General features: G+C 53.5%; 1 protein-coding gene across 2 annotated transcripts in view; it reads left to right on the top strand.

Annotated features, from left to right (window-relative positions):
• TAF4 (TATA-box binding protein associated factor 4) overlaps window positions 1–12,291 on the top strand; it is an 86,341-nt gene that overhangs the window by 50,330 nt on the left and 23,720 nt on the right. For both annotated transcript variants that reach the window (XM_053574169.1, XM_053574168.1), the window contains 8 exons: window positions 1,078–1,197; window positions 2,607–2,729; window positions 4,853–4,942; window positions 5,742–5,987; window positions 7,797–7,944; window positions 8,348–8,462; window positions 11,132–11,301; window positions 11,845–11,975. In XM_053574169.1, coding sequence (XP_053430144.1) covers window positions 1,078–1,197; window positions 2,607–2,729; window positions 4,853–4,942; window positions 5,742–5,987; window positions 7,797–7,944; window positions 8,348–8,462; window positions 11,132–11,301; window positions 11,845–11,975 — 1,143 coding nt within the window. The remainder of the gene's footprint in view (window positions 1–1,077; window positions 1,198–2,606; window positions 2,730–4,852; window positions 4,943–5,741; window positions 5,988–7,796; window positions 7,945–8,347; window positions 8,463–11,131; window positions 11,302–11,844; window positions 11,976–12,291) is intronic.

Below are 12,291 nucleotides of genomic sequence, written 5' to 3'. Positions count from 1 at the left end.
ATGTCTGGCTGTTCATCTGCTTAGCAGAGTGGCGTCTCTCTGCTAGCAGGGCGGCTACCACCCTCAGCAGGATACTCAATGCTGGCCACCACCCCCAGGAGGATGGCTACTGCTGACCACTGCCCCCAGCAGGGTGGCTGCCCCTGACCACTACCCCTTGTTTCTCAGAGAAGCTTGTTGAGCTTCACTTTGGGAGAGTAAAGAAAGGTTGGTTTAGGGACCCTTCCGTCCTCCTCAGTCCTGGTGGGGCCCCAAAGTAGGGACTGTAGATGGGTCAGACACATGCAGGCCGTCAGCCTTGCTGTGCTGCTGGAGAGGAAGGCTTGCAGAGTAGTCCTCCTGTTTTGTTCTTTAATTTCTTTTTTTTTTTTTTTTTTATTTTGTAGAGACAGAGTCTCACTTTATGGCCCTCGGTAGAGTGCCGTGGCCTCACACAGCTCACAGCAACCTCCAACTCCTGGGCTTAAGCGATTCTCTTGCCTCAGCCTCCCGAGTAGCTGGGACTACAGGCGCCAGCCACAACGCCCGGCTATTTTTTGGTTGCAGTTTGGCCGGGGCCGGGCTTGAACCCGCCACCCTCGGTATATGGGGCTGGCGCCCTACCAACTGAGCCACAGGCGCCACCCTTGTTCTTTAATTTCTGAGAGAGGGGGATCTGGTTTGGTTGTCAGGGTTGTTTACAATGGTTGCTTTCACTGTTGACTTCTGAAAACCAGGACTTACCCATGGCCGGCTGGGTCTCTTTAGTGCCCTAACTGGCTGGGACTCAGGAGACCTCAGTTCTTAGTGCAGGTGCACACGACTTCCGTGGGTGCCTGGACTGCAGCCCTGGGAGTGTGGCTCTGGGGCACGGCAGTCCAGAGGAGCTGTTGGCGCCTTGGGTGTCCACCAGCACTCATTTGTCTAGCTGGCAGGAACACGATGATGCTGGGCCTGCTTCATAGGTGGCTGTGGCTTCAGATCTGGGTTTCCCTGCCTCTCTGGGAAGCCTTGTTTTCCCTACTGGACCTGGGGCCAGTCTCACTTAACCTGTTTGTGGCACAAGATGCATTTATCTCATGTTTTGGATTCTTGTAGCCTCAGCTTGTTCTGGGTGGTGCTGCCCAGACAGCTTCACTTGGGACGGCGACAGCTGTTCAGACGGGGACACCTCAGCGAACGGTCCCAGGGGCGACCACCACCTCCACAGCTGCCACGGTAAGAAGTGCTTCCTTTCCCAGGACCATCAGATGCGGCCGAGCCGGTGCTTGATGGTTGGAAAATGAACCCTGAGATTGCCCGCCCATGTCGACTTCTGCCCCACGACTCTGTTTGGTTCTTGAGGGATTTTGTGGACGGTTTGGGACCCATGTGAATGCACGGAGCCTGCACCTCCTTGTAAGGGGGGCCCCAAGGGTAGTGGCCTTTTAGGGGCAGCAGGAAAGGCTCTGTCTTCTTGCTCACGGACTTCGGACCAAGCAGAAATCTCAAATGGCAAAAGTCCAAAATTATTGATTTGAAAAAGTCATGTGGGGGTGGTGCCTATGGCTCAAAGGAGTAGGGTGCCGGCCCCATATACTGGAGGTGGTGGGTTCAAACCCCATCCTGGCCAAAAACTGCAAAAAGAAAAAAAGAAATAGAAAAAGTCAAATGGGGCTCGGTGCCTGTAGCTCAGAGAGTAGGGCGCCGGCCACATACACCAAACCTGGCAGGTTTGAGCCCGGCCTGGGCCTGCTAAACAACAATGACGGCTGCAACCCAAAAATAGCCAGGCGTTGTGGCGGGCGCCTGTCGTCCCAGCTACTTTGGGAGGCTAGGGCAAGAGAATCGCTTAAGCCCAAGAGTTAGAGGTTGCTGTGAGCTGTGACACCATGGCACTCTACTGAGGGCGACATAGTGAAACTCTGTCTCAAAAAAAGAAAAAGAAAAAGTCATGTGGACTGTACATTTGTCATCTATAAACATTGCTACCATTCTTTTATGTTTGTGTTTCCACAGAGGGTGTCAAAAAAACACATACTCATTTTAAGCAAGGAAAAAAACTGTATTAAATTTGTAATTTGTAATTGTAAGTGGTGCTTAACGTGACTTGTATTCATCTTTTGTTATTGACAGATGTTACTACAATTTTAATACAGTTTTTTCCTTTTTAAAAATACGTATACAGTTTTTGGGGCACAATCTGTATAAAAATCTTTAAACCAAATGGAGGAATCATACTTTATAACTTCTTCATGTTTCTTTGCAAAGTATTTTTTTACCACTTTTGGTGGCTGCATCCTAATCTGACTGCTTTTATGTGCATTCAGGTGGCACTGGTTTGTCTTTATGACAAGCAGGATTGTGACGACTGTCTCCGTAGAGGTGTCTTTCTCACGTTGTTCCCTAGACTTGCTGGGTGCAGAGAGAGGCAGCTCTGTGGCTGGTGTGGCCAAGGGCTCGGCACAGCCCAGCCTGTCTGCACACCCCTCAGTGGGCCACCAGAGTTGGTGCATTTTCTTAAAGTTTAGGGAATAAATATCTGTATCTTTTATACATATATGTGTTTTAGTTAAACCAAAGGCTATGATGAAAATCTGCCTTTTAAGTCTTTTATCACTTATATCTTATTACTTACTTTTTACTAGGAAACTATGGAAAATGTGAAGAAATGTAAAAATTTTCTATCTACATTAATAAAACTGGCTTCATCTGGTAAACAGTCTACGGAGACGGCAGCCAACGTGAAAGAGCTAGTACAGAATTTACTGGTAAGAGGTCTTTAATGTGAAATCCCTTTGCCTTAAGCATGTTGCTGGCCGGTATCAGCAGCCCAGAGCGCCTGTGGACAGTCATAGGTGGCAGGAAGCTGTGCAACTTGTTAGGAGTGTATGGCCCCCCTGGGAGACCTGCTTCCTGGGTTCTAGGGACTTTGCCATGTGGCCACTCCCTGAGCCCTGCTGCGTGAAGGGCCAGCATGGGCCATTTCCTGAGCTCTGGTGTTTTCTGAGATATTCATGCTTCTCGGGGTGGCCGTAAGGGAAGTGCCTGCCTATTGGCTGAAAGGCGTCTATGGAGCCGCTTTTCTGTAGCAGTTATTGTCGCATGGGCGGCACAGGAACAATTTTAAATACATCCAATAGGCGATGTCTTTAGGGCGTTTGCTTTGTCTTCTCCTGCCTCCCAATTTGTTCTATTTTTTTTTTAGAGATTCATGAAAAGATAATATTCAAACAAAACAAAAAACCACAAAAGAAAACAAAACACCAATCTTCCTTCCATTCAATTTTCAACTTTTAATATCAGAAAATCTAAATCTCATTCTTAATTCCCTTCTTCTCTTACCCCAACAAACCATCAAACCAAAGCTCTATATATTCATCTTCAAGATTTCTATTCCCACACTCACTGCCTTAGCTCAGGATCCCATGGCTTCTGTCCCGCACTCTGGCTACAGGCTTCTAATTTGTCTCTTCACCTCTAGGTTCATTCTTCTCAGTTGATCCCCCCAGAAACCACTAGTGAGATCTCTTAAATGCAAATCTCTTCATTTGACTCTTGTTAAGAGCTCAGAGGGCATCCTATCAGTGAAGGATAAAGGGACCTTCTAGAGCCCGTGTTTTCTGTCTTCCTGCTGGTGGAGGATGTTGGCCCAGCCCAGGAGCCAGGGTGGGCTCCTGTACGCGTTCCTTGGGGCCAGCGTCACAGTGGGTGTCCTGGGCAGGGCTGCACTGCCTGGCACTGCTCTTGTCTGTGTACTGCTGCGGGAGGATGCCACGGTGCTTGGTCTGTGGTTCTTCACTTGCTGTGTTCCTGTCAGCATCCCTGGCAGCCCCTTCCTTTCTCTATGTGAACTCTTTCCCTTGAACCCTACTGGCCGTTCCTGCCGCCCTCAGCCTCTGTTACGGTTGGGTGTGGCTACAGCAACAGGTGACCTTGACCAAGAGTGGCTCTGCCTCTCGTAGGATTCCCAGGTGTCAGCAGCTTGACTGGGATGGGTGCTCTGTGCCCTGAGCCCCCAAGAGCCCGGCTCTATCCCCTGCCATGGTGCAGGCCACCATGATACATCTGTGCTACAGACGCAGCTCCCCCTGCCCTGTCTCAGTGAGGGACACTCTGTCCTTGGGCCGTGAGCCCCAGGCCCCACAGCTGTGCCCAAATATGAGGGCTGGGCTGTCTGCTCTGCTTTAGTCCTGCTGCCCTCTGATAGCCCAGGTCTGCGGGCTCTTGGCTGGGTGGTGCAGTGGTCTGGAGCAGCCCAGGTGGTTTGAGCCCCCTCTCAGGGTCCAGGCTGTGCTCATCTAGCTCCTGTGCAGGCTGTGTGTTTCCCTCACACGGAGCTCCCTCAGTTTCTGCCACAGACTGTGACCCTAGCTCTGGGCTCGTGTTTGCTTGTGTGCAACTCTCAGCCCCTCTGCTAGCCTGCAGGTGTGGTGGTATGCCATCTCCTCCTGAATAGGCTCTGACTCCCTGACCAGGCAGGTGCCTGTCTACGTTGGCCCCTGTGCTGGCAGTGCTGATGGTGGTGGTGGGGTCACTCTTGAGCCGGTTACCTCCTAGCACTGTTCCTGTCCTGGGCAGGGGTGTAGCAGGCATTCAGGGAGAGCGGGCATGGAGTGGGACCCTTAGGATGGGATGAGGAGTAGAAGCGAACCTCCCAGGTGGACACATAGTGGGGAGCTTGCCGCTCAGGATGTCCATTGTGAACGCCCACCACATGTGTACCGAGGAGCCTGTCTGTATCTGCTGAAGCACACAGCATGCCAGCTTTCCCATCTCCTCTAGGAGATGCTGGGCAGAGCGAGCTGTGAGACGAGAGTCCATGGGACTCTGGGTGGCGGGGTGTGTGAAGCCTCACTCACCGTGGGGCCTCAGTTCAGGTCTTGTTTTTAAGGATGGGAAGATGGAAGCGGAGGACTTCACCAGCAGGTTATACCGAGAACTTAATTCCTCGCCTCAGCCTTACCTCGTGCCTTTCCTGAAGGTAAGTTGAAGGTCCTGGTCTCTGTGCTGGTCGCCTGGGGTTGTGGGCCAGAGCAGGGTGGAGTAGGGCTGGGGACAGGTCTGCTCATAGAGGGAGCCCTTGGCTGGCGAGGTGCTGCCCACGTGCCCTGGGAGGGTGCAGGTGGCACTTACGGAGCCATCCAGGACTGGTTCCTGCAGCACTGGGCTGTTTCTCTTGGGTGGTTATTGGTATCAGCACTTTTTTTTTTTTTTTTTTGGAGACAGTGTCTCACTGTGTTGCCCCTGGTAGAGTGCTGTGGTGTCACAGCTCATAGCAACCTCCAACTCTTGGGCTTAAGTGATTCTCTTGCCTTAGTAACTCCTAAGTAGTCGGGACTACAGGAGCCCGCCACAACGCCCAGCTATTTTTTGTTGTAGTTGTCATTGTTTAGCAGGCCCAGGTTGGGCTCTAACCCACTAGTCTCAGAGTATGTGGCTAGCACTGTAACCACTGTGCTACAGGTGTCAAGCCAGCATCTGCACATTTAAAAAAGTACTTTATATGGTTTTCTTTGTTTTTTAAAACAAATTTTGGGTAATTCTTTTTTTTTTTTTTAATTTGGCCGGGGCTGGGTTTGAACCCGCCACCTCCGGCATATGGGACCGGTGCCCTACCCGCTGAGCCACAGGCGCCGCCCTTGGGTAATTCTTAATAGAGAATAATTCTGCTTGGTGGGATGGAATTAGTGGTGAGAGATGTTGACATCCAGAGGGACTTCTGAGAGGGGCTGAGTCTGTTAGGGAGGGGGGTGTCCTGACCCCGGTCTGTCTCCACCCAGAGGAGCTTACCCGCCTTGAGACAGCTGACCCCCGACTCCGCGGCCTTCATCCAGCAGAGCCAGCAGCAGCCTCCCCCCGCCTCGCAGGCCACCACCGCACTCACAGCCGTGGTGCTGAGCGGCTCAGTCCAGCGCACCGCCGGGAAGACGGCAGCCACTGTGACCAGTGCCCTCCAGCCCCCTGTGCTCAGCCTCACGCAGCCCACGCAGGTGGGCGTCGGCAAACAGGGGCAGCCCACACCGCTGGTACGGCTTGCGCCAGCCCTCCACAGCTCACCTGCCACACCAGTGCTCCTGCCTGTCTCTTAGGAAGATTGCCTGGAGCCTGTGGGAAGGCTCCTGCTAGAAGGGAACTTGCATGTCACTTTAACAGTTAAGATCTAGAGGCTGAGACCGTGACTTTGTGTTTCGTTTCTCAGTGAAGTGAAATGCACATTTTGCTGGTCTTGAGCCCTCAAGTGTCCCTTGCTGGTGTTGCTTGGGGCTCTTACTGGATGTGTCCGGGTAGACGTTCTCCTGGGCAGGTACCGTGCCTGGCATCAGAGGTTAGGCCGCATCCGGGGGCCTCTGGGTTCTCATGACCCGTGTTGGGGCGGGGGTGGTGGTGGGGGTGGCCCAGGGGCTGCTGCAGCGCAGTGCAGACCTGGCCCTCAGCTGCAGTCATCGTCTTGTCCCTGGCTCTGCTGGGGAGGGGTGCGTTCTGAACGTGCCTCCTCCTAGAGGTGTGGTGGGTTCACAAGACAGGTGCTTTTTTTTTTTTTCTTTTTTTTTTTTTTTTTAATATTAAAGGTGTTTTATTGCTTTAAAGACAAATAAATACAATAAGACAGTGCAGGCTCCATCATCGTTAGGTTGGATAATTTCGTTTAGCTGGGCCATGGTTGGATCCACAGGGCCGTTCCCGTGTGAGCTCAGCAATGGTGTCATTTGCTTCTGCTTGGATCAGTTGGGCGGAGGCAGGGTGAAGTGGCCATAGGGAAGGGTGGGCAGCAGGAGGGCCGAGGCCCACGTGGACAGGGCTTCCTGGTGCTGCTTATGGCACTGGGCAGGAGAGCTTGGCTGGGCCCTTTGCTTCACTGTCCTGTGAGGACAGATGCCTTCTGCAGTCCATAAGGCGAGTTTTGCTGGAGCAGAACCTGGTGGGTTGTCATTTTCCTAGTAAGATTTTGGCCCCTGGTTCTGGTTACATGTGGTACCAGTGGGTATCTCTGTGTGGGCACGTGCTGTGTTCTTTGGAAGGCTTCTTCTGTGTCTGCCTCTGGATCCTGTTCAACTCTGGAGGCTGCAGAGTGTATGAGTCAGGTGGGGCAGGGTCTGATTTCTCACCTGTGCTCTGGAGTCTAGAAAGAGTGGGAACTGTGGCTTTCCTGGGTGGGGGCAGCCTTCTCAGGTGGCAGTAGGTAGGCCAGCCCTGCTGAGTAGGAATGCTCGTGGTTTGTTGCAGACAATGTTCCATCCCAGTGCACTTTGTGGCCCTCACATGCCCTTAATGGGGGTGTACCCCAAGGTTTGGGCCGGGCTGTGTGACCTGGAACTGTGTGGCTTTCTGCAGGGATCACATGTCCCTGAGCACTCGGGGCCCTGCTGTATGTGGGGGATCACAGAGGGAAGGGAAAACAGTGGCAGTAAGGGGCCAGCCCGATGTGGGGGGCTGAGCACAGCAGGGGAGGGGTAGCAGGCTATGTTGGGGGCTATAGCGGGGCCCACCTTATGGAAACCTCACAAGGGGAGAGTTGCTTGGCCTGTGGCCACCAGGCAGCAGCATTACTTCTGCTGACATTTGGGGGTAGAGTCCATTCCTCATGGGGTCACTGAGCTCAGTGGGCTATTCCCAGCCCTCTGATAGCCACCCAACATGCTGCCCACCTGCCCTGCCCTGATCTGTGGGGGTGTCTGACAGAGAGTGGTGCTGGGGCTTTTGGGGGCCCCCCAAAGCTGCTTGCTGAGGGCGGGAGGTGGGTGTGAAATGACAGGATGAGCCTGCTGTCGGGGGCGGGCGCAGGCTTGGAGGCTGTGCTGGCCTGTGCTCACCGCTCCCTGCCGGCCCTGCCCCAGGTGATCCAGCAGCCTCCGAAGCCAGGAGCCCTGATCCGGCCCCCGCAGGTGGCATTGACGCAGACGCCCATGGTGGCCCTGCGGCAGCCGCACAGCCGCATCATGCTGACCGCGCCCCAGCAGATCCAGCTGAACCAGCTGCAGCCAGGTGGGCTGACAGGGGCGGCACTGGGATTTCAGTTTGTTTCAATTGTGGCAAAATAACATAAAACATGATATTTGCCATTTTAAATCTATTTGATTCAGTAGCATTAATTACATTTACAAAATTCTACAACCATCACCACTATTGATTGGTGTGATTTTTAAAACTAAATACGTACTTGCTACTGTTAGTTCATCAGTAATCATCCTTGTACTTAACAAAAGTTTGATGAAACACAGGAGAATCAGTGCTTGGGAGATGCTGCTAAACTCTCACCTGTGACGTAGACTTACTAATCCGAAGTGTTTGAGGGCTCTGTTGTGGCCAGCTGGGAGAGTGACCGCGTCCCCCCAGCAAGTGGCGCCCGTCCAGCCTCACGTGCTGCCAATGTGCCTCTGCCCCACAGTCCCCATGGTGAAGCCTACCGTGTTACCTGGAGCCAAAGCCCTGTCCACCGTTTCGGCACAGGCGGCTGCTGCACAGAAAAACAAGCTCAAGGAGCCTGGGGGAGGTTCGTTTCGGTAAGGAGCAAGCCCGCGGGTGGAGGGGAGCCCAGGGCCCTGTGATCCACGCCTCCTTCCCACTCTGGGGCTTTCCCGTGTGGCACCAGCAGCTGCCACACTTTGTCCCTTTGTGCTCAGTGTGGGCCTGACTTCTGCACAAGTGCGTGGAGTTAGCTCAGAGAGGTTTGGGTCATACAAAGGCAGGAAAGTAAATCAACTGATGTTTTTACGTGAACTAAGAGAAAAGTCATTTTTGCAATATCACGACGTAGTATCTCCAGGTCATCACAATTCAAATTAGGACGCTTCACTTGCTATTCGACCCTTTGTTCAGCTTCAGAACCTCCAGAAATGCTGAACTTTGCCTTGGTCTGGGAGTGACTGGGGGAGGCATCTCTGGGGCCTGGGTGGTGGGGAGGCTGCACAGACCTCCATTCACAGTGGTCAGGCGGCCGGGCGTGTACCTGTGTCAGGGATTTCTCTGTGAATCTTTACCTTCTTGGATGCTTTGCTCCCAAAGCCATCAGGCAGGGTAGGGTTGGTGACTGACAGTGGCCTAAGTCTACATGGGGCTCTCAGCAGGGGCGGACACCTGAGTGGGAGGATCGGTGCACCTGCAGGGGGCTCAGTGGGGTGGACACCTGAGTGGGAGGGTCGGTGTACCTGCAGGGGAGCTCAGTGGGGCTGGACACCTGAGTGGGAGGGTCGGTGCACCTGCAGGGGGCTCTCAGCAGGGCTGGACACCTGAGTGGGAGGGTCGGTGCACCTGCAGGGGAGCTCAGTGAGGCTGAACACCTGAGTGGGAGGGTCGGTGCACCTGCAGGGGGCTCTCAGCGGGGCTGGACACCTGAGTGGGAGGGTCGGTGCACCTGCAGGGGAGCTCAGTGGGGCTGGACACCTGAGTGGGAGGGTCGGTGCACCTGCAGGGGGCTCTCAGCGGGGCTGGACACCTGAGTGGGAGGGTCGGTGCATCTGCAGGGGAGCTCAGTGGGGCTGGACACCTGAGTGGGAGGATTGGTGCACCTGCAGGGGGTTCTCAGCAGGGCTGGACACCTGAGTGGGAGGGTCAGTGCACTTGCAGATCAAAGAGCAAGTTAATGGAGGTCATGGGAGGCCATGGGGGTTAAGGGAGGGAGTGGAGACAGAGTGGGAGGAGGGAAGTCGGCCATGTATGGGGCAAACCCTGGACTTGGTGCATGCTGTGAAGCACAGACACTCACCTACCTTGTCCTCTGGAGGAGCTGGGGTTAGTCATGTCCACAGCAGGAAGCCCACCTCAGTCTGGGTCTGATCTTCTAGAAACCATTTCCCACTAAAGTGATGAGGGCTCCTCACAGAAAAGGCCCAGTCCAGGGCCAGAGTACAGAAAATACAAGGTGAGCCGGGCCCTTCAATAGCCTTTAAGACAGAGGGTGGCCTGTCATTCCAGCACTTTGGGAGCCTGAAGTGGGTAGATTGGTTGAGCTGGAGACCAGCCTGAGCCAGAACTAGACCTTATCTCTAAAAATACCTGGGGGTTGTGGTGGGCACCCGTGGTCCCAGCTATTCAGGAGGCTGAGACAAGAGAATCACTTGAGCCCAAGAGTTTGAGGTTGCTGCGATGCCAGGGTACTCTACCGAGGGTGACAAAATAAGACTCTGTCTCAAACAAAACTGAGGGAGAAAGTCAGAGATGCCCTCCCTCCCACCTGAGAGCACTGGTTGTGACCATCGGGAAGCCCGTGGCTGTGTCGCTCTGTGTGTGAGCAGCCCGCGGAGGAAGACCAGGTTTGTGGACCGCCCCACCGTACTTCCCTGAGAGGCACTGGTGACACTAGGGAGATTCTGGGCAGGCCCCCCGCCAAGTGGAGCCACCTTTGGGGCCTAAGACTCCTGTTGGTGTTCTGGCCGGTGGCACAGCCTGTGTCTTTTCATGGAGGGACAGCCATCAGACCTGATAGAAGGACGTTCTGCAGACAGCTGGCCTGCAGCTGACCTACGACACTCCCGGTGTCAAGAGCACAAGAGAGTCAGGAGTGGCTGAGGAAGCACAACAGCTGGATGCAGCGAGTGATGGGACGTGGACCATCCTGCTGGGAGAGCCACTTTGGGGACAGTCAGCCCCACCTGGGAGTCCTGGACTGCTGCCTGCAGCCTGGCTTTGATGGTGCCTCTGGCTCTGCAGGTGACACCCCATCTGTGGTGACACGCTCGGAAGTGCCCTGGGTGAGCGCTGTCCTGTCGTCAGCTTCCTCTCAAATGCTTCAAGAAGAAAGTGCTTCATAATTCTTCCAGCTTTTCTGAGGCTTTGTGATTATTTTAAGAAGAAATTGGTGCTGGCTGAGATTTTCAAGGTGTCATGAGGGGCGTGGTACTTGAAGCAGCAGGTGGTGCTTCCAGTCTGGCCCCTGGGTGAGGCCCCACCATGACTGCACGTTGGTGTGCTTTAACCCTGCTGCTCTCCCTGAACACAGCAGGGCAGGTTTCAGAGAAGGCAGACAGATGTCTTTCACCTTGTCAATTTTGAAAATCACAGAGTCTAACTCAGGAGATGCGGGGCTGGAGGACAGCGCTTGCTGTGGGTGCCAGCTGGGATTTCCACATCGGGTTTTGCTATCCCATGTTGGTTGCCCACCACGTCAGGAGCCCCCCAGCCTCCTCTTGATGAACCGCTGTGCTGTTAGAGTGACCTTTTTTTCTTTCTCAAGGGACGATGATGACATTAATGATGTTGCATCAATGGCTGGAGTAAACCTGTCAGAAGAAAGTGCAAGGATATTAGCCACAAACTCTGAATTAGTGGGCACATTAACGCGGTCCTGTAAAGACGAAACCTTCCTCCTCCCTGCGCCTTTACAGAGAAGGATATTAGAGATAGGTGAGTCTGCATCCAGTGTCCACGTAGGGCCTAGTGTGCGTCCAGTGTCCACGTAAGGCCTACTGTGCGTCCAGTGTCCACATAATACCTACTGTGCGTCCAGTGTCCACATAGGGCCTAGTGTGTGTCCAGTGTCCACATAGGGCCTAGTGTGCGTCCAGTGTCCACATAAGGGCCTAGTGTGCGTCTATTGTCTGCATAGGGCCTAGTGTGCGTCCAGTGTCCACATAGGGCCTAGTGTGCGTCCAGTGTCCACATAAGGCCTAGTGTGCGTCCAGTGTCCACATAAGGCCTAGTGTGCACCGTGGAGCCCAGGGCCTCCCATCAGCATACTTGGTGCCTTGTTCTGTGTTGGCTTGAGTTTCCATGTGGCTGCTGGTGCCTCAGGTGGCCAACCTGTGGGTAGATACATCTCCCACCTGCCTGGGCTGCCCCAGACTCTGTAAGGTAGTAATTTATTGATAGAAAAAAACAATAGTGAGGAAAGAAAAGTGTTTAAATGATTCTAAAATAAATACTCTTTTTTTATTGGCTAACCTTTAGGTAAAAAACACGGCATAACAGAATTGCATCCCGATGTAGTAAGTTATGTATCACATGCCACACAACAAAGGCTACAAAATCTTGTAGAAAAAATATCGGAAACAGCTCAGCAGAAGAACTTCTCATACAAGGTAATGGGGCTGCTCTCCCAAGGAGTGACGTTCAGTCAGGCGCTGTCTGGAAGCTTCTTTCCCATGCCAGGCACAAGCACAGTTGTCCCAAGAGCCTCATGTCCTTTTTGAGCTTGTTCTGAATTTTTCACAGGGTGAGGTTTTGGGAAGATTTTATTTCTTTTAGCCACATGGTCTCCTGGTGCTCTGTGAACGTGGGTTGGGCAGGCTCTAGCTACACTTTCTACCGTGGGTGGGGCTGGTGAGGACACTGCTGAGGGATTTCACTTCTCCAAGGTGAACCTCATCAATTTTGAAAATTACAGAGTCTAACTCT

The sequence above is a fragment of the Nycticebus coucang genome, chromosome 21 (genome assembly GCF_027406575.1).
Source record: "Nycticebus coucang isolate mNycCou1 chromosome 21, mNycCou1.pri, whole genome shotgun sequence".
Taxonomy (NCBI): domain Eukaryota; kingdom Metazoa; phylum Chordata; class Mammalia; order Primates; family Lorisidae; genus Nycticebus; species Nycticebus coucang.
The sequence above is the reverse complement of the archived record's forward strand: the minus strand, read 5'-3'. Positions and strand labels throughout refer to the sequence as shown.